Genomic DNA, 22,160 nt, shown 5'->3' on the forward strand with positions numbered 1-22,160 from the left:
CAACAAAGTTGTAAGCATATTTATAAGGATGGTAGAGACATTAACCAGAATAAAGAAGTTCAGTAGAGGGGTGGGTCTGGGGAGAAAGATAAGTACTGTTTGGGGGTTGTTAAGTTTGAGATACTTACTGAGCAGGAAGTTGGAAATGTGTAATTGGCTCAAGAAAGACAATAGAGCTGAGGGTATCAATCTGGGAGTCCTTAGCATAGAGATCATCATCGAGCCCTGCTGAGAAGCTGCTGAGGTGTCCAAGTGATAGTGTATGGATGAGGTCCCAGAAGGGAACTCTCACAGTTTGGAGAAGGCAGTGTCACCCCAAACAAACAAATAAACAGGAGAAAAAGACAATCATGAATATCTAACCCTGAAGATAAGTCAAAGAAAAGGATTTAGAAAATGACAGATTTAGCAATTAAGAGATTGATTTTTCAAGGAGTTTGATTGGGAAAGGGAGGGGAGGTCTATAGAAGAAATGATGGATCTAATTAAAAAATGTCAAGGATTCAGGAAGCCTAATAAGTGTCTTGTTACTATTTTCTTCCAGTTGAGAGTAACTAAAATAAATTTGTAATGGATTCAGACTGAATAATTTTGTGATTTAATCCAAGTTCATTCAGCAGTATATGAGCAGACATCCTGAATAATAGAAATAATCTAGGATTGGGATTTTGCAAGGCATGAGCAGTGATCAGATAAGGACACAAGGGATTTGAGAATAAAAGATGGTTTAGATCCATAGAGCCCTCTCTAATAATAAAGAATTTTAAGAGAGAAAGAAAAATATTTAGTAAAACTCACTAATATATATTAAAAAATCTGAATGAATTCTGAATTAATATTTCACACCCATAGTAATCTACTTTTGCAAGGATTTGGCAAGTGTGTTTTCTTTTATCTCTGCTTTTGGGCTTAACCATTATAATTTCATAGCATTCAGCTTTAACTGTCATTTTTCTTGTCATTTAATTTTTTTGGAGCCATTGTATTTAATATTTTTTCATGTTGCATACTTTACTGTGCATTAGTTCATAAGTCTTTCCTTGTTTCTCTGTATTCTTGAGTTTCATTGTTTCTTACAGCACTGTAATATAACTTTCTTTTTTTAAACTCTTACCTTCTGTCTTAGAATCAATACTGTGAATTGGTTCTGAGGTAGAAGAGAGGTAAGGGCTAGGCAATGGGGGTCAAGTGACTTGTCCAGGGTCACACAGCTAGGATGTGTCTGAGGACAGATTTGAACCCAGGACCTCCCATCTCTAGGCCTGGCTCTCAATTCACTGAACCACCCAACTACCTCCTTGTAATATACCTTTACATAAGTATAACATAATTTGTTTAGACATTTTCCAGTTTATATATTTATCTACTTTGATATTAGTTCTTTGCTACCACAAAAAAAAAATGCTGTTATAAATGTTTCCTGTATATTTGGAGTCTTTCTGTTATTGACCTCCTTTAAATGTATGCCTAGCAGTGAAATCTCTGGGTCAAAGAGTATTGATATTTTAGTCATTTACTTTGAATAATTCCAAATTGCTTTGTAGAATGATTGAGACAATTCCATATCTGTGGCAACCCCACCGCCCTGCCATTTTTAGATTTAAAAAAATTAACAGAAATCTATTTTCTCTATCTCCCTTGGAAAAAAAGAATGAAAAACAAGCTCCTTGAAACAAATACAGAGTCGAGCAAGACAAATTCCCTTTTTAACTATATATATGTATATAATACGTACATCCATGGTATCCATACATATGCAGGTAACTATGTATGTACATATATACATGTGTGTGTCATTCTTTTTTTTTTTTAAACCCGTACCTTCCTTCTTGGAGTCAATACTGTGTATTGGCTCCAAGGCAGAAGAGTGGTAAGGACTAGGCAATGGGGGTTAAGTGACTTGCCCAGGGTCACACAGCTGGGAAGTGTCTGAGGCCAGATTTGAACCTAGGACCTCCCGTCTCTAGGCCTGACTCTCAATCCACTGAGCTACCCAGCTGCCCCTCTATTCTCTTTGAATAGCCTAAGGATGATCAGATGATCTAGGATCTCGCCTCTCTTCCTACTCTGTTCTCTGCCTTCAACCACGTCACTGCAACACTGGGCCCCTTGTGTAAAATTTGACATACTCTAGTGTCTGTGAATTATTCTGCACATGCAGAGTTGGAGTCTTTCCAAATGGAAGGGATCACAAAAAGCTTGAACTATTTCTGCAATTAAAAACTGCCCTTCCCACTGTCAAATCATCTGGATTTCTCAGAAACTTTCCACAACTTCTTTTCTTTCCTTTTTAATTTCTATTCTGAAAGCGAGGCTAGTTGTACACAAAGAAAGGAATTCCAGTCACACTGAACCAATTTAAAACCATAGCCAGACTAACATACTTCACAAAGCAAGCAGTAAAAGAGAGGGAGTGACCATGGAGGCACATATTAAAATGTTAGAAAAATGAGCCCCTTTCTGGAAGCAAAACAACACATTGTGAAGCCAAGCTTTCAGACACAGTGCATTGTATTCTGGGAGATGGTTACAATCAGGCTCTCCTTTGGTCTTGTTTTTCCATCTCTGTCATCTTTCAATTCTGTCCGTTTCAAATGTCCTCCCCTTGTTTCATATTCCCTTTTTCATGCTTTCTTTTTCTGAAAATAAATGCTTACTTTATACGCAGTGTGGAGGCTCAGTGAGCTAGGAATCTGGAAGACTTGTCTTTTAGAGTTCAAAAATGGCCTTAGACACTAGCTGTGTGATTCTGGGCAAGTCACTTAACTCTGTTTGCCTCAGTTTCCTCATCTGTCAAATGAACTAAAGAAGGAAATGGCAAACCACTCTAGTATCTTTGGCAAGAAAACCCCAACTAGGATCATAAAGAGTGGAACGTGACTGAACAAGTGCTTACTTTATGGCACAATGTCTAAAGTAGCACTGCATACGGGAGGGACTAATCAATAGACAATAAAGGGATATTTAGATTGTAACTCACAGAATGAATGTTAGACCATGGTGGGACCTTTGAGATCACCTAGTTCGAACCGCTCATTTTACCGAGAAGGAAACTGAGGCCCAGAGATGGAAAGTGGCTTGTTCAAAGTCAAGTTAGTGAGAGAGCCAAGGCCAGACCTGACTTGTCTCTTGACTTGTATAAATATGCCCTTTCCACTATTATGCAGAGCCCTTGCACCTCATCCCCATCTCTACTGGAGTGCCTCCCCAGTGTGTATTTTGTTCTCAAATCATTTCTTAAAAACATTTCCTGAAATCAATAACAAGGGCAACAAACTGGAAAATACTTTTTAGGGTTATTCAGCCCTTCATTTCTCTTATTTTTGAAACCCACAAAGATTAAATGATTTGCCAAGAGTAACCCAGGTAGTTATGTTGTTTATGGAACTGAAACCCTGATTTTTGGACCACAAGGCCTGGATATTTCAGGAGGAACAAATTGTTCCCTGACTTAGTTGTTCAGCTCTATGCAGTCAAGATTTTCCTAGTTGGCACTTAATGTATACTTGTTGAATTATACTGAATTGGAACCACTTATTAGATTTCATTCACCCCTGCCTTTCTGCTTTCCTGAAATCTATATTTTACTCTAAGAAAGGAGTTTATTAGGTTTTAACCTCTTGAGAATTCTTTTGACTTGGCTGCTCAATGCTGGAAAACTCCCTTTGATAGGATAAAATGGAGCTTCCATTTCCAGTCTTTACTTCTTATCCTTTTGGAAATATTGAAGATGTTTTCCTTAAGTTCTGCTTTAACCCAGGGCTGAGAAATTAATACTGATTATCGGGGCTGGATGTTTTTGATTTTGGTTTTTCTTTGTAACTAGAGAATCATTCCCTCTCCCAGAAGACTGTTCTGATGCCTGATCAATGGGAGACTATACCTGATGTACCTAGGCCAGTTCTAGGCAATGTATTTTTGGCAAGACATTGACTAACTGGAAATCTAGAAATATCAGAATATTCACATAATAGGCCCTTAACAAATGTTTGTTGACTTGATAGCTACTCACAATATTATCTCTCAAGGTCAGGATTGGTTGAAGGAACTGGAACATAGAATTCCATATGTAATTGAACTAAGACAGAGTACTATGGGACTTGCAGAAACCTTGTTCTGGAATTTTATGCCTCTATTAATTTAGCCTAAGCTTTTACTAGTTTTTAGGGTATTATATCATACTTTTGGCTCATATTGAACTTAGAGCTCATTAATAATCCCAGTCCTTGTAACAGAAAGTTCGTAGGTATGTCATATATAAATTACAATTTTCACAAGGATGTGTCATCTGACCTTACCTCCTAACTTTTAATTATTAAGTTGATTTTTTTTAATCCAAGAATGAGACTTTATAATTATTCCTATTAAAGAGAAAGGCTTTCTATTTGGCCTAGTTTCAGTTATGCTCATAATGAGCATTCACACCTTGGAAATCATCAAATGCTACAAATTAGGGATTTATTCATTATTTTACTTTCTAGACTAGTTATAGAAAAATTTAATAATTCTAATTAAGCTTAAAAGTCCAATTATATATATACCTTTCCCTTTTCCCTACCACCTCTAGAGCCATTGGTTAAACATCCACTAGTATACCCCTCCCCAGTCCTCTACTCTATTGTGATTTTTTTTTTGGTCCTTACCCTTTTAACTGACATGTCGGCTATCCCTCTCAGTTTGTAACATCTGCAAATTTGATAAGCATTATATTTGTCCCTTAATCCAAGCTTGACAAAAAAAAAGTTGAATAACACATGGCCAAACAGATCCTGGGGGAATCCACTAAGTCCTATGTCTACATTGACTTTGATCCATTAGCTAGCATTCATTCCTTTAGTCACTCAACCAATTCCCAAATCCACTTAAATGTCTTATCATCTCATGCGCATTTTTAATCTTGTCCACAAAGATAGCATCAGCAAGTTCTTCAAAAACTTTGCTGAAATCTAGGCAAACTATGTCTCTAATGTCCCAGTAATCCCCCAGTCTAGTAACTGTCAAGAAAGGAAATGAAATTAATCAGTCATGACCTGTTCTTAATGCTGCCATATTGGTTCCTAGGGATCATTCTTTTCTTTCTTTTTTAAATGACCACTAGTGAGCTCTTAAGTAGCAGGTTTTGGACTTTTCCCAGAAAACAGAAATTAAATTCATTGGCCTTGTCAGATTATGTTCTTTTCTCTTCCTTTCTCTTCAGACTTAGACTTAGGCAATCCAATCCTTTCTCGCATTTTCTCACTCTCTTGCCCATTTTAAACACTCCAGGTTCTACAGATGCCATGACTCAGCAGTCCCAGGATGAGTTTGACAGCAGTGTAGAGAGTGCCCAGGAGTGGATGAAGGCTGTGCAGGAACGACTGCGAGTTAATGACAACACCCAAGGTCCGCGAGCAGCCCTGGAAGCCAGACTGAGAGAGACAGAGGTATGTGAGACCCAGTTCCTTAGCACAATAACTATGGCTCAAGATGAATGTGAATCAGAAGACATTGGTTCTAATCCTGCCCTGAAACTTAGCTTATTCTGTGATACAAGAGAAATCACTACCCCTTCTCAGTTTCTTATAAAATGAATGAATTGGTCTAGATAATCGATAAGGGCTCTCCTAGGTATATTGATCTCGAGGATAAAATTTTTTGTTTAAAAGGGGATCCTTTTTATGAAGTAGAATGATTATCCTCTTGACAAACTGATGGCCCCCTTCCACAATAATATGATAACATAATTGTGAGAAGTCTAGTCCAGCTGGGTTAGGAAGTGGGCATTCTGGGGAATCAATTAATTGAGAATTATTCATTGAGAATTCCCATATTGTACGCCGATTGCCAATTTTAACAGGTATCTGATAAAATAAATTATACTTAACAAGGGAATTCTAAGGAATGACATGTAACAATATCTTTCTTTGATTATTTGGGCTTTCCTTAGAATGAATAGCTCTTGTCATTAATGTGAATGTGGATATAAGCTTAGACTCACAGAATCATAGACTGTTAGAAGTGTGAGGAACCTGTGGAGTCGTCAAGTTCAAGAAAATCATTTTACAGATGAGGAAAAGGCATAATAAAGGAAAGTCTTTGCTTAGACACCCAGGTGGGTAAGAATGTTGGGCCTGGAGCTGGGAAAACCCAAGTCCAAATCCTGCCTCAGACGCTTAGCTAGCCAAGTGACCCTGGGCAAGTTACTTGACCTCAGTTTCCTCAAATGTAATATGGGTATAGTAGTCACACCCACCTTCCAGGGATGCTGGGAGGATCAAATGAGATAATATTTGGAAAATGCTCAGCAGGAGTGCCTGGCACATAGCTGGTGCCATATAAATGCTTCTCCTTCCCTTTCCCTCCTTAAAGTCACATAGCAAGTCAAGCACTCAAGCCTGAGTCCGCTGGTTCCAGACCTGTGCTAGTGCCAGCCCATGCCAATGGATTATTAGATTTTCATAGTGAGCATTTACACTTTGCCAATTAGCAAATGCTACAAATCAAGGCTTGATTAATTGTTGATTTTGCAGACTTAAGAAAGAGATGGAGAAAATGTTAATAATGCAGATTAAATTTAAAAATGTATTGTGGATCTTTTTCTCCCCTTGAAGGTTCATTGTTAAACATTTATCAGTGGTTTGTTTTAAATCTGTTACTACACGATGACCCCATATGAACTGTATGGAGTGAAAATTAGGGCATTCTTCTCAATGTATTCATGGCTACCATTAGAAACTCCAAGTAGGTTAGCTTAATTAGGTACAGTTTCACTCTCCCTTTCCCCTTCTCCCCTTCCTCCTTCCCCCCTCCCAGTTTCTCACATAAGCCTTTGGTTGGCATTCTTTTGCTCAGGTGGAGGGTAATACATTCGCTCCCTATAAATTGGGGAATTCATTTGTATCTTTGTCTCTCTGACTTAAGCACAATGTCCCTGTTCTTTGCACGACTTGCAATAAAGCTGCATCTTATCCTGGCCTATATGATTATTAGAATGATTAAAAGAGGTGCATCTTGCTATAGCAAGACCCCCCAATTCCCACTCCAGACAGGACCAAAGTTATGCAATCAAACTGATGGGAAAAGATGCCATTCCTGGAAAACCCTGTACCATTCATTCTCCTGAAGGCTCTGGTGACAGTGATACCTTGATGCTGATACAGCTAGATAATTTAGTGGAGCAGTGGAGAGAGCTAGACTTGGAATCAGGAAGACCCAAGTTCAAATCCTCCATCAGACATTTACTAGCTGTGCAAGCTTTGGCAAGTCATTTAACCCGTATAAGCCTTGGTTTCCTCATCTATTGGTAAAATGCTTTGCAAATCTTAAAGTTCTCTGTAAATGCTAGCTATGATTATTTGTAAATGTTTAAAAATATTAATTTAAAAATTAATATTTAATACTTCAAGTATTATATTTAATAAGATTTATTCATCTTTAACTTGAAGCAAAAGGAAAATAAAAGGCTAGAGAAACACATAGAGCTCATCTATCTCCAACATGGAAAGACAGCATGAGGGAGGAGTTACAAAAATTTATATACTAACATAAAAGACAGCAGGTAAACAGAAAGGGGAAGGAATCTTGGGACAAGGGAAGAATTCTGGGAGATGAAGTCCAAAAGATACAAAGTTTCCACTTATACATATTATTATTACTATTTGGTTCAAATCAACAAACATTTTTAAAGTACCTACTATATGTAAGATATCATGCTGGTTATGCTAGCTAGCAGGTGATATATTAAGTGTAATGTTGTAGTTCTTGAGCTCAGGTCTCCTGACTCTCAGTTCTGTGTTCTTTCCTTTATATGGTGCTGGATCATTAAGAACTAATGAATCTGGGGCAGCTGGGTGGCTCAGTGGATTGAGAATCAGGCCCAAAGATGGGAGGTCCTGGGTTCAAATGTGGCCTCGGTCACTTCCAAGCTGTGTGACCCTGGGCAAGTCACTTAAGTCCCAATGCCTAGCCCTTACCACTCTTCTGCCTTGAAACTAATTCACAGTATTGATTCTAAGATGGAAGGTAAGGTTTAAAAAAAAAGGGTAAAAAAGAAAAAAGAAAAAACCTAATGAATCTGTTACAAACAGAATGAGGGGTGGAACTGGAACTTACTGAGGAGTGAAGCTTTTATTTCTCTGGCTTTAGAATAGTATTATGCTCCCTATTTGTCTCATTCTCAGTAGTCTTGGATCCTTTAGTTTGACCTGAAGAATCTCTCTGTGTCCTTTCCCTCACTTTTTAAGTTTCTTAGCCTAATTGGCCTCAAACTTTTTTGGGTGACTGCCCTGAGTTCAGTGAAATAAGACTTGGTCTCTGTTCTCTACTGTTTGGCAGATCTCCACAAATTGTCACATGTACAGCCTGATGGAGGAGTTTACTTTGGGGGACCAGATAAGATGGTTTTTGGAGCATGTTCCATTCATTGGCAATTCTAGGATAATCCCTTGAGTCTATAGCTTTCTGAAAGGGGATTTCCTTTTATTTGTTTAACCTTTGGAGCAGAAATACTGGTTTGAAAAGGAGTCCTGGGTCAAAACTTGCTTACATTTCTAAACACTCTTTATTTTGGCATTAAAAGATGGGTACAGGGGCCTATCAAATTGAATGTACACTTATTTGAATGCCACAAGACCATATTTTTCTTTTTTCTTCCCTTGGTAGTTATTAGCTTTATTGTTTTCTTCCCATATCTTTCTCTGAAGGTCATATTTAATACTCAAAACTTTGGTTCTCAGGGAAAAAGACTGGTAACCTAAGTCTGTGGTTCTAAATAAATTACCTTTTAAATGATTTATTATAAACTCATTATTTATCAATATAACTAATTGAATTATTCATAGCTGAGTAAGCTAATTCATTAAGTACACGAATGATTTCTATAGTCAATTGATCTTTTCAAATCAGAATGTTTTCAGAAAATAGACATTTTTCAGAAGTCCTGGGTCAAAGTTGTTTCATTTGAATGTTTCCAATGCTTCATTGCTGTTCTTATTTACTCCACATCTGTCATTGCCCACCAATTCTTTCTTTGTCTCCCTCTAAATAGAATACCCACTTTAATAAATAAATATTAGTCAAGCAAAACAAGTCACTGTTTGATTTAGTCAAGCAAAACAAATCTAAATACGGTATTGACCAATCTGAAAGGTTCTTTATCTCTAGTTTATCAATACAAGAAACACTTCATCCTTAGTCTACTAGAGTTGCTTCAGGCAAAGCCATGAGGTCTTTCCCTCTCCTTACTATGGCCATCTTATAAATTACTTGGATTCTTCTCACTTCACTTTGCATATACATATATATTTTTTCACCTACATATACACACATTTGTATATTTATATCTATACACAATTTATACATACTATATTTATACATACTTTTAGAAAAGTATGTAAATATGTGTATATATACAGACATACACACACATATATGCCCATGTATATCCATATATGCATACATATAATTAATTATCCTTTTATCTATGATCCAGAGAGTATAATCCAAGAGAAGATATTTCTTACAAAACAATTTGGGCTAAGAGCAGGCAAGACCACCTGAAGAGGTACCTTTTAAGATGCTTAAGTTGTTGCTGGTAGAGAAGAATGTGCTTTTGCATAGTCCTTTACACCAAACCCAAGAAAATAACTTCTTCTTTATCAGTCAGGTAGTTAATTAGCATTTCTTAATTGTTTTAGTGGATTGGATATTGGGAAAGGAAGTGAATTCCTCAAACTATTCAAAGTCTTTTTGTCCTGGGGGGAAGGGAGGGAATGAAGGAGACAATCTGTGTCAAAGAGGCATCACTCAGAAAAGCAAAGAAATCTAGACTATAGAACAAAATGGAGTCAGTTGTATACTCCCATAAATTCACTTTCAACACTACTAATTGGGAACTAGATGTTCAACATTATAGAATCTCAGAGTTCAAAGGGACCTCAGGTGCCATCTAGTCTAGTCTACGCTGTAAAAAGGATGAATTTGGTCTATTAATATCCCTAACAAGTGATCATTTAGCCTATGCTTAAATGTCTCCAGAGATGGAGAACTTACTTCTGTGGCTAAAGAATACTACTACTACTACTACTAAACAAATAATAAAGAATTATTTTAAGTAGTTTTAATTTCTAGGAAGTTCTTTCTTACATTAATGGGTAGAAGACTTTTGGATTATAATAGTAGCTCACTTTTTTTAATGACTTTTTTTAACCAAAACTTTTTCATAAATTATTTCCCTTGATCCTCAAAACTATACCATGAGATTGCTAATACAAAAGTCATCCTTATTCTATAGATGAGAAAACTGGTTGGTTTTCAGTTGTTTCATTCATACCTGACTCTTTGTGACCCCTTTGGGAGTTTTCTTGGCAAAGATACTATTGTAGTTTGCCATTCCCTTCTTCAGATCATTTTACAGATGAAATTAAGTGACTTGCCCAGGGTCACACAGCTAGTAAGTATCTGATGCTGGATTTGAGCTTAGATTCTCTTGACTTCAGGCTCAGCACTTTTCTCACTGCACCACCTAGGGTCACAGTTAAAGAGATAAAATTACTTGTAAAAGCAAGCATAGGGTACTAGAAAGAGATCTAGTTTGGAGTTCAAAAATCTGGGTTCAAATCCAAGCTCTGAAATTTATTCCTTAATGGCAAAGTCTCTTGACCATGGTGTCCCAAATCATAGATTTTTAGCTAGAAAAATATTAGCAATTATATATTCCAACTCTGTCATTTTATAGATGAGGAAATTATAGTCACACAGGGAGCAGACCCAGAATTTGAATCCAAGTCATAGAAATTCAAAGTTGGAAGGGATCATAGAGGTCATGATGTCCAACCCTTACCAGTGCTCTTTCCATTTCACCACACTACTATGTCTTCATCTATAAAATGAGGGAATTTGGCTAGATGATCTCTGAAGATTATTTCCAGCTCTAAATTTTATGATCCAAAGTCTCAGGGTTCAGATGAGAAACCAACTTTCCCATCTCCCATTACAGTGCTCTTTGCATGATTCATGTGGTTCCTTTAGAAAGAAGCTTGTAGGGCACCAACCTTGAATCTGACTTTCTCCTCTGGTATCAATAACTTAGCACTTAGAAGTTCTTTGGAATCACCTTCTCTTCACCCATCCAGGCCCCCTCCCCTAATTCTAAATTCTCACTCCCTTCAGTGTTACCCAGCAGCTAGAAAGCCTAAAGTAATTTTAGATATTACTGATAGATGTGCAATTTCTGGATCTAGGGAAGGGATAGCTTCCTAGACTCTGCCTTGATCAGCCACATGTGGAATATTTTGGTCAGTCTGGGCAACATTTTTGATAGTAACTAATATTGTTAAGGAGTTGCAAATCATCCCAGTGAAGGGAACTAGAGATCCTTAGCTAGAAGAATAGAAGAGTTATGGGTAGATAATCAGAGGTGTGCTGATAAATATTTAACGGGATCTCTGAAAAAAAATATACTGTAGAACATGCTTATAAGTTTAATCTACACTGGTAACATTTTCTTAAGTCTAGACAATCCACAAAACAATAAATTGAGCCATGATTAATTTTTTTTAAACCTTTACCTTTTTTCTTAGAATCATAAGTTCTGAGGCAGAAGAGTTGTAAGGGTCAGGCAACTGGGTTTAAGTGATTTGCCCAAGATCACACAGCTAGTCTGAGGTCATATTTGAACAAAGAACTTCCCATCTCCAGGTCTACATCTGTATTCCCTGAGCCATCTAGCTGCCCCTTTAAGCCTTGATTTATAGAATTTGCTCATTTCTGAGGTGTAAATGCTTACAATGAAAATTTTAAAATAAGCTCTCCGGAGCTATTCAAGCTGACTCTAGAATACCCCTGTATATAACTGTCTTCAAATATTTGAAAGGCTATAATGCAGAAAAGAAATTAGATATATTCTATTTAGCTTCAGAAGGCAGAATTTAAGGAGCAGTGAGTAGAGGTTAGAGAGAAGCAGATTTTGATTCATTGTAAGGAAGGCTCTTTCCAGTCCCCAAATGGAATGAGTCACCTCATAGGGTAGCTGAGTTCCCTGACCTTGGAAGTATTCAAAGGTAGGCTGAATGTCCATTCACTGTATTTTCTAAATAGGATTCACACTTGGCAAGTTGGCTAGATAATCTCTGATATATCCTGTCCAACTTGGAGATTCTAGGACCCCATTTCTCAACATCTGTCAAATCCACCCACTTTCTGTGTATTCTTAAATATTCCAGGGATTTGTCTTCAAAGCTCTTATTACAACTCGTGCAGCTCTCTGATGTTCACCGCCTACTTCCCTCCTTTTTCAGGTTTTTTTTTTTTTTGGTGGTTGGGGGAAGTGATGGGGTTGGGGAGGGATGTTTTGCTTCTGCAGCTGTCTGATTCTCAACTTGCTCCCTCATTGGCTGGTTTAAATATAAACATCCTTGCCCAGGCATACCATGTGTATATCATTTTCCAAGCTATTCTTTGCCAGCTGGCACTTATGTCTCCACACTTCCCCTTGACGTTTATTTTCTGTTAATTTATTGGTTAAAAAAAAAAAAACCCAAGCAAAGAAAATAGTCTTTGGCAGTGGGGAAGGAGAATGGAATTCACTCCTTGGAAAATGAGTTTACTGGTTCAGCTGTAGTCCAAGGACCATTTTTTACCAAGGTTTGAGAAAATAGCAAACCAAGAGATCTAATGTTCAGGACAGGGATTTTTACTTATTAAAATTCTTCCCTTTCACAAGCAAAGTGACTCATTATCCTCCCCTTCAGATGAGAAAACTTAGCCAAGGAGTGAATATAGTGACCACTGAGTTCCATAAATGCATTTATATTCACCAGGCCAGCAAGTCCCTGAAGGAGTTTTCATAGCTGACTAGAACCTTAGAGATCTGAGGACCCCTGGAAGAAAACATTCAGATCTGAACACCAGCCCATTGGCAAGAGTGAGTTGATGAGGGACAGGGCCATCTGTACTAGTCCTAAGGATAGGCATGTTTGATTTCTTCTTTGTTTTATAGACTCAGACTCTTCTGTTGCCTACATTGTTCTTTGAGTATAAATGAGGCAGCTTCCATTCATTCAACAAACCTTCATAGAGCATCCATTCTATGTAGAATCCTGAGTTAGACTCTGTAGAAGATACTAAGCTTAAGCCACAGGATTTTAGGATATAATGGTGGAAGTGACCTATGAGGTCATTTAGTCTGATCCTCTCGTTTTTACAGATGAAGAGCTTGTGAACCAAAGAAATTAATAGTATCCCTGTCCTAATGGAGGTTGTCATTTTGGGCCTCATTTTCTTCATTTAAAATTTGAGATTCCTTTCTAACTTCCAGTCTATGTAATATGATTCCTTAATCTTACATGGTTTTCCTTTCCATGGTTATCAATAGCAACCCATCCTTGCCTTCTCAGCCTGTAGGTGTTGTCCATGATCTCCCATACATTTTCTATAACGGTTTTATTAAAAATATTGGAAGCCTTCCCCTAGGTAATAGAATCTTAACTTTGTTCTAGAAATAGATAATCTGTGGAACTATTTCTGTTTGTAAGAAATGGGATACTCTGGCTGACTAGAGAGATACGAGGGAAACCTCAAGGTGCCTAGTTGTAATGGAGATAGAGATATTTCTGAGAGAGAGAGAGATACTATTAGAGAGGGGATACTCTGGGTTGCCTATTGATCACTATTGATGGCTAATTGATTAATATTTTCCTACCCTCCTCCTCCCTCAATACCACCCTTCACCACCCTTCTTCTGAAGCCTTTGGCTTCACCCCTCCCACCTGAGTGAGTGGACTCATCTGTGTTACTGGCTGTATTTGCTTCAGGGGTGCTGTAAAAATTAATTTAGTATCTAGTAATAAAAATATTATATTTTATGAGGTTTATTAAGGATTATTAGAAATCAAGAAGATATAAATATATAACCACATGCCCATGGCTGATTAGCCAATTCAGAATCCCCACGCTTAGCTTACTTACTACATCATTGCAATGGAATGGAAGAGAGAGAGGGAGGTGTTACTGCCAGTTAAATACCAATTGTGATCTCACCAATCTGGAGACTCAGGTGAGATTATTGGGAATTCTGGGAAACACTAAGGACTTCTGGGGATTGAAGTCTGGGGTTCAAAATCTCCATTTTTACAGTGCTATCCTTTTATCATTTTAACATGTGCAATGCTCTCTTGTCTGCATTCCAGTGGCAAGTACTCTCATGTGCTTTCCTTTGGTTTTCATTGGGGACTGCTATTGCTTATTGATTATTTTCCTAGGGTTACTCAATATTATGGGTGTCATGCAATTTCACATGCGAAGCATGGAACCATGGATCTCTTTGTTCAACCTTTATAGACGTTGGGGTTGTCATTATGACTGTAGTTGGTCCGATCCATCTTGGTTCTGTAGGATATTCTCTATTAAAGTTCTTGACATATACCTTATCACCTGGTTTTATCTTATGTAATGAAAAATCTAGTGGTATCCTTTGCAAAAGCAAACTCAGTTTCCTTAGTTCTTTAATCCTACATTGTATCTGTTTTAAGTATTCATGAAGAACACATTCCCCTCTTAACATGAACAAGTAAGGTGGCTTTACTGTCCGACCATGCCAAAGAGGCTGACCATATAGCATTTCAAAAGGTGATATATGCAGGTCAGTCCTAGGCCTGGTTCTAATGTTCAACAAAGCAAGAGGCAAAACATCTGTCCATTTTAAGTGTGTTTCCAAACAGAGTTTACCTATTTGTGTTTTCAATTCTTTGTTCATACGTTCGAACTGCCCGGAACTTTGGGGTCGATAAACTGAATGGTAGTTGCACTTAATCCCCAAGTTCTTGTAGATTTCTTGTAGAACCTGGGAAGTGAAGTGGGACCCTTTGCCTGAATCTATGGTATCAGGAATGCCATGTCTTGATATAGTCTCCTTTAATAGAAATCTCACTACTGTTGCAATATCATTTTTCTTGGACAGACATGCTTCAACCCATCTAGTCAGTCTATCCACAATCACCAATGCATATATGTATCCCTTGTCTTTAGGCATGTTGATATGATCAATTTGAATACAATGGAAAGGCATATAGCTGAGTGGTCTGCCTCCCAATGCTACACTCTTAAAATGTCCTTGATTATGTCTTCTGCATGTTTCACATGCCTGACAAGTTCTAATGGCATTAGTTATAATTCCTGGTGCTGTCCAATATCTCTGTATGGTACCCAGAGTCCCTTGCACTCCATAATGTCCCTGTGCATGAATTACGGTGCATAAATATTGATATAACTTTTTAGGGAGAATAGGTTTACCCCCTTGAGCAATCCAGATGCCTTTGATTAGTTTAGCACCTAGCTGCTCTTTCCATGACTGTATTTCTTCTCTGTCGTAGGCTTTAGTGAGATTATGCCTTTCGATCAAAGAGAAATTCAGCACATAGTGGGGACCGAACCTAGCAGCATATTTCGATGTTATGTCTGCTCTGTCATTCCCTAGAGATATTCTGTCCTTTCCACGAGTGTGTGCCTTACAATGGATTATGGCCACCTCTTTAGGAAAGTCTATAGCACTTATAATACAATCTATCACATTGCCATATGCAATTGGTTTCCCAGCTGAAGTTTTATACCCTCTGTTTTTCCATATGTATGATGACCAATATATAGTGGAGAAAGTGTATTGTGAATCCAGAAAAATATTAGCTTTTTTCCCTCTAGCTAATTCTAAGGCCATGAGCAGAGCCTTGAGCTTGGCTCCCTGGGTGCTGACATGACTTGGCAATGATGCATGCCAAAGCGTCCTGTCATTGACAACAACCACCACCCCTTTGAATTTTCTCCTACTGCAAACATAGGAGGATCCATCTGTATAACTCTATTTCTGGATCGAAAAGAGGTGTATCTTTAAGGCATTCATTTGGCCTGTGCATAAGTTCCACTATTTAGTCACAATCATGCAATACTTCTCTACCCATTGGCAAATCAGGAATCAGAGTCGCTGGGTTCAACAGTGCACATCTATGAACTGTGATATTATCATTTACTAACAGAATTACTTCATACTGGGATATTCTTGCATCAGTGAATGAATGCATATTCTTCGACCATAACAGCCTTTCAATTTGATGTGTAGAATACACATGTAATTTACATCCCAGTACTATATCATAGGACTTCTTGACCATTAGAGCTGTAGCTACTACACTTCTGAGGCAATGCACCATTCCTTGTGCAACTGTGTCAAGGATAGAACTGTAAAACACAATAGCCCTCAGATTTAACCCAAAATACTGTGCTAACATCCCAGAAGTGATGCCTTTTGCTTCATTGACATACAGTTGAATTCCTTCTTATAATCAGGTATTCCCAAAGCTGGAGCTGATAGAATAGCTCCTTTCAACTGTGACAAAACATGTAAATGTTCTTTATTCAATTGTAATGGTTCTTTAGTGTCTTTCTTTGTCAAATCAGTTAAGTATTTGGAAATATGAGAATATCCCACTATGTACTGTCTTGAGAAACCAGCAACCCCTAGAAAAGGTCTAAGTTCTTTCTTAGTTCTAGGGATGCTTAACTTCTGTATGTCTGCTATCCTCTTATTAGAAAATTTCCTGGTGCCTCCCTCCAGGATGAATCCTAAATATTCCACTATTGGAAGGACCCATTGAATCTTCTTTTTAGAAACTTTATGTCCCCTCTTATAAAGTTCTATCAATAATTTCTTTGAATCTTCCAAACATGTTTTAGGGTCAGGAGATGCTAGCAGCAAATCATCCACGTAGTGTATTAATCTGCTACGTTTGAAAGTTATGGTGGCTAGATCTCTTTGCAACAGTTGACAAAATATTGAAGCAGACTTACAACAACCTTGCACTAATCTAGGATAGCACAGCTGAGTTTGTTCCCATTGGAAAGCAAAAATATTTTGAGAATCAGGGTGCAACGGTATGGTATTCTATTTGGAATGTTCTTTCTTGAATGACAGATGATGTCCCCAGCTTTCTGTCATGCATGCATGAAGTTCTCTCTTCCTTCATGCCTCTTCCACAACTTTTTTTTTTTTACCAAAGACCTCTTTAGTAATCAGGTAAAATTTATAGGCTGCTTCTCAGGATAATGTTCTTCAATGCATAAAATAAATAAGATTAAAAAGGAAACCAAATTATATCAAAATAGTGTTTCCAAAAAAATTTTTTTTAAGTTCATGGATTCCAGGTTAAGAACTTCTGCTCTAGAGGTTTTTATATTTCTTAGATACCATTGCAGCATTAGGTTATCTACTTGTTATATCGAATTTTTGCTTTTCAGTCTTTTTTTGATCATCTATTACTTATGTGATATCCTCTGTGTCACTTCTTATGCATAGACCAATGTTGAAATAATACTGTTCATCAAACATATATCTTTTCATTGTTCTTTGGCTCACTTCACTTTTGAATCTTCAGACACTGTGTTGTCCCCAAAGTAGGAAATGTAGTATTACCAGTATTATTTGAATAGGAGTACTTTATTTATTTATTTTTTTTGCTTCAGGGAAGAGATTGGGATCATCAAAAGCCCTTTGCATTTTTCAAGTGGCATCTAACCTCTTCCTTCTTTTAATTCTGGATCCAATTCATTCTCCATCTATTGTTCTTGACCCAGTTATATATAAGGACAGACTAGCTATGTCATAGTATGATCAAATAGTTTTGTTTTTTTCCTTCCAGTTAAGTTTTTTTTTTTTTTGGTATATGGCTTACTTGCCTGTTCTGGGGGTTATCATGTATCTCACTAAGGAGGCCTTGAAAAATTCTGGGGCTTAATGTAATTAATATGATAATATCTATAGAGAGGAACATCTAGAGGACCTTGCCATCTATACAGAATTTGTTCTTTCTTTGTATTTTATGTAGGACATCCTTCATGATAGTAGCAAACACTGTTGGCAAACATACTTATCTACCTGAGAGTTTACTTGAAATTATTAATTTTAGAGTCACTTAACTGTTGTTGTGGTAGTTTAATTTATCTTGGAATTTCATATTAATATATATTTTAGAGACACTTTATTGGAGAGTCTTTGAGACTGTTTTGTTTTATTCAGTTCATTTTTTTGCAACAACAAACATAAACATAAGATATTCTTTGCTCCCTTTGTTCAAAGAAGTGGTTTGTTGTAGAATATTATTTATAAAACCCTGCCTATTCCTTTTGTATATTTTCATCAAATATAAATTAAATCAAATAATACATATAACCCTTATATAAGCCCTACAAACCTTAAATCACTACTTCTTGCTATACTTTTAAAAATGTTTCATTTATCTCACTAAATATTTTCCAATTACATGTAAAATTTTAGCATTCATTTAATTTTCAGTTCCAAATTCTCTCCCTCCTTCCTGCCTCCTCCCACTCCTTGAAAAGGCATGCAGTTTGATATTGATTATACATGTGAAATCATGCAAAACATTTTCATATTAGCCCTGTTGCAAAAGAAAACCCCAACAAAAAAGGAAAAAAAATAAAATGCTTGCTATTCTTATCTTTAATCAATCCTCTCGCTTTCTCCCTCTCTCCCTCTCCATATTTACATATATATAATTTTTATAAAGATTTTATAAAGATGAAAATGTAGACATGTGGGCTAGTTGGCTAGTAGTTATTTATATTCTCTTGATTGCCTTTGTGGGTATCCATATCCATTCTTTGGTATTTTTCCCAAACTACCTTATAAAACCATTCTGCAGTATTTTTCAGTATTGTATGGTTTCAGTCTGATCTAGCCACACTTCCTGAATTTGCTTTCTTAAGTACTATTTCTACTTCCTTTGGAACTAATATAAATATGTTATACGTGTGTGTGTGTGTGTGTGTGTGTGTGTGTGTGTGTGTGTATAGTTGTTCAGTTTTAGTTGTGTCCAACTCTTCATGACCCCTTTTGGGCTTTCTTAGAGTGGTTTTTACTGCTCATTTTACAGATGAGGAAACTGAGGCAAATAGAATTACACATTTTGCCCAGGATCACAGAGCTAGGAAGTATCTGAGACCAGATTTGAACTCGGGAAGATGAGTCTTCCTGATTCCAGGATCAGCAGCACTCTATTCTCTGAACCACCTAACTATCTATTATATATACAGACCTCTGTATATTATTTATGTTATACTCAGTACTCAAATGAATCTGTGATAGCTTCAAAGTGGACATTTCTACAAAAAAATTATACAAAAGAGTTTATTTCATATTTATCTGTGTCCTTCTTTGTCAAGAGAGTCCAACATTATGTGGTTACTAGTGGAGCTCTCATCTTGTGACCAGCCTATTTAGGAGTAGAAAAGTAGAATGGATTAGGAGCATGAATTCTTGGAAGATGAAAGAATAAGATGTGTCCTAGAGTATCTAGGAGAGCTATCCTTTACCACACCAAATCATGTAAGTTAAAAGTTTTCCAAAATCAGACATCTTAGCAGTAATGGGAACTAGAAAAATGAAAGAACCTGCTACAAAGTAATTATTATTTTAAAAAATGGCTGATGATGAATTCATTAGCTCTTGACACCAAGTACTCTCACAATTCAATTGTTTCTGTCCTCCTGACTACCCTTTGTCAAAAGAAAAATGGCAAATTATAAATGACTACTTACATTTATGCTCTAAAACATGAATAGTTCAGGAAATTCAAATTTTAAAAAACTCTGAGGTTTTACCTCACATTAGTCAATCTATAAAACCGGACAAAAAATGGGTACAGTTATTGTTGGAGGAACTATGGGAAGGTAGTCATACTAGTGTTCTATTGTTGAAGCTGTAAAATAATCCAATTTAGCATTACTCAGCCTAAGTAACTTAACTGCCATTGTCCTTTGACCCAGTGATCTCATTGTTGGGCATAGACCCAAAGAAAATAAAAGACAGAAATATAAAAATATCTATAATAGTCTTTATGGTATTAAAGATTTAGAAACAAAGTGGTTTCACATTTATTGGGAAATATTTGAAAAAAATTATATGGTATTTTGGAATATCATTGTATAGTAAGAAATGATAGGAGGAATTCAGAAAATTTTGGAAGATTCATATGGATTGATACAGAAAGGATTAAGCAGAACCAAGGGAATGCTATATACAATGACTATAATAAAGTAAATGAAAAGATTACTAAAAGGAAGTTGAGTAATTGGAAAATCAGTAAGGATCCCAAAATCAGATAATGTAACATACCTGTCTTAGAGTTGTTATTAAGACATTAAGTAAAGGTTTAGAAAAAAACATTTTTTAAGAGAAAATTAAACTATTACACACTCACCTCACAGGGTTGTTGTAAGAGAAGGACTTAATAAACTGTAAAACACTGCGGAAATGTGAACTTTTGTAAATTTTTTCTTTTATTAGAAAATATGTCACCTGGAACCAGAGGGACAAATGAAGATGGACCTGGTCCTGAAGACAGCAGAAGCTCTTCTCAGCTGTTGCAGTGAGGAACAGAAGCACAAGATCCTGGCTAGGCTGAAGGACATCAAAGCCCAGTGGGAAGAAACAGTCATCTATATCACTCACTGTCACAGGTAGTTAGTTATCCGATGCCCAAGTAGAACATGATGAGGGCTTACTCTTATTGGCACATAAGAACTAGTCTGCCACAAGGATATGAGGGAAGATGATAGAATGTCAGGACTAGAAGGGTCCTTGTTGTCACTGGAAAGGGTCTTGGTCTCACATCTCCATAGAATGTCATAGGGAATTGGTATTAAATTTAGTATACCAAAGTCGCCAAGAGTCAGATTAATTGGATCTGTATCAGAAAGAACTGCTATGAGAATAGCCTGCCTAGAAAATAATGAGGTTCTAAGCAGAAGTAAGATCCTCACATGGAGTATGGATACCATAGGCTGGTTAAACAATATGATCAAAAGAATATTTATGAAACATCATGCCAAATACTGTTCTAGGCACCAAAGAGATATGAAGTTTAGATAAAATATAATCTCTGTTTTGAAAGGTTTACAGTATAGTAGGTCAATAGGATAACCAAATAAATATAATCCAGATTAATATTTGAGGAATGTACCAGAGGAGAAAAGAATGGTGCAAGAAAAGTGCTATGTGAGGTCAAAAAGAAGAAAGGTCTTATACCAACCTGTGGGATTGGGGTAGGTTTTCTGGAGGACATGGCATTTGAATTAGCCTTTAATAGACTAAAAAGAATCTGATAGACAATATGGCGGAGTTGGCAGGTGAAGTGGGGAGGAAAGACTATTCCCAGCATAGAGAAGAGACTGAGTGAAGGCATAGACATGAAAAGTTAAGGTGAATAAGGGAAATGAATTAAAAATGGGGAAAGAGAGTGATATTAGAATGTTAATACCTCTGAAATCCAGGCAAGGGTTTTTTTTTTTTACCTTTTTTGGGAGATAACAGGGAGCTAATAAAAGATGGTTCATGGAGCAATGACTCTGCCAAAGCTATCTGGAAGCATGACCTGGAGAAAGAAGGAGGTGTAGATGATCTCTGAAATTCCTTCCATATCTACATCTATGAGCCAATAATAATGGGTGCCAAATCACAGAATTATTGAAGGAAAGAATCTCAACAGCCTCCTAGTTGATCTCCTTTATTGCCCAACAAGTGGTCATCTAAATTCTGCCTGAAAACCTCCACTGAGAGGAAGCCCTCCAACGCCCATGGGCATCCCATTCCATTTTTGGACAGTACTAAGTATCATAGGAAGTTTCCCCCTATATCAAACCCAAATTTGGTGGTTTGCATTTTCTACCAGTTGGTCCTTGTTCTAATGTCAAGTAAGTTTGAGGAATGTAGAGTGTTAGCTAAAGGACTTCATAGTAGATGACTGTAATCTTTTCAGTGATGTAGGATGCTAAACTATTTACTACAAATGTGGAAGAGAAAAGCTTTGCTATAGTTAATAAGGTGAATGAGCTAGGGAGTGAAGTAGAGAGGAATTGCTGAGCAATCTAGTAGAGTGAGCTCTGGCTTTGGGATCAGATGACCTGGATTTGAATCCTACCTCTGACATTTGTTACTTTCATGACTCTGGTCAAGCCTTTTAAAAACAAAACAAAACAAATCACACACACACACACACACACACACACAAACAACTGAAACTCAGTTTCTGTAACTGAAATTGTAACTCAGTTTCCCCATCTGTAAAATGGGAATAATAAAAGCACTTATTGTGAGATATTTGTAAAACAATTTGCAA

General features: G+C 36.9%; 1 protein-coding gene across 3 annotated transcripts in view; it reads left to right on the forward strand.

Moving 5' to 3' along the window:
- SYNE3 (spectrin repeat containing nuclear envelope family member 3) overlaps positions 1-22,160 on the forward strand; it is a 188,086-nt gene that overhangs the window by 56,708 nt on the left and 109,218 nt on the right. For all 3 annotated transcript variants that reach the window (XM_007473629.2, XM_007473627.3, XM_007473628.3), the window contains 2 exons: positions 5,266-5,423; positions 20,330-20,502. In XM_007473629.2, the coding sequence (XP_007473691.2) occupies positions 5,280-5,423; positions 20,330-20,502 (317 nt within the window). In that variant the 5' untranslated portion in view covers positions 5,266-5,279. The remainder of the gene's footprint in view (positions 1-5,265; positions 5,424-20,329; positions 20,503-22,160) is intronic.

The sequence above is a fragment of the Monodelphis domestica genome, chromosome 1, assembly GCF_027887165.1.
Source record: "Monodelphis domestica isolate mMonDom1 chromosome 1, mMonDom1.pri, whole genome shotgun sequence".
NCBI classification, from domain to species: Eukaryota; Metazoa; Chordata; class Mammalia; order Didelphimorphia; family Didelphidae; genus Monodelphis; species Monodelphis domestica.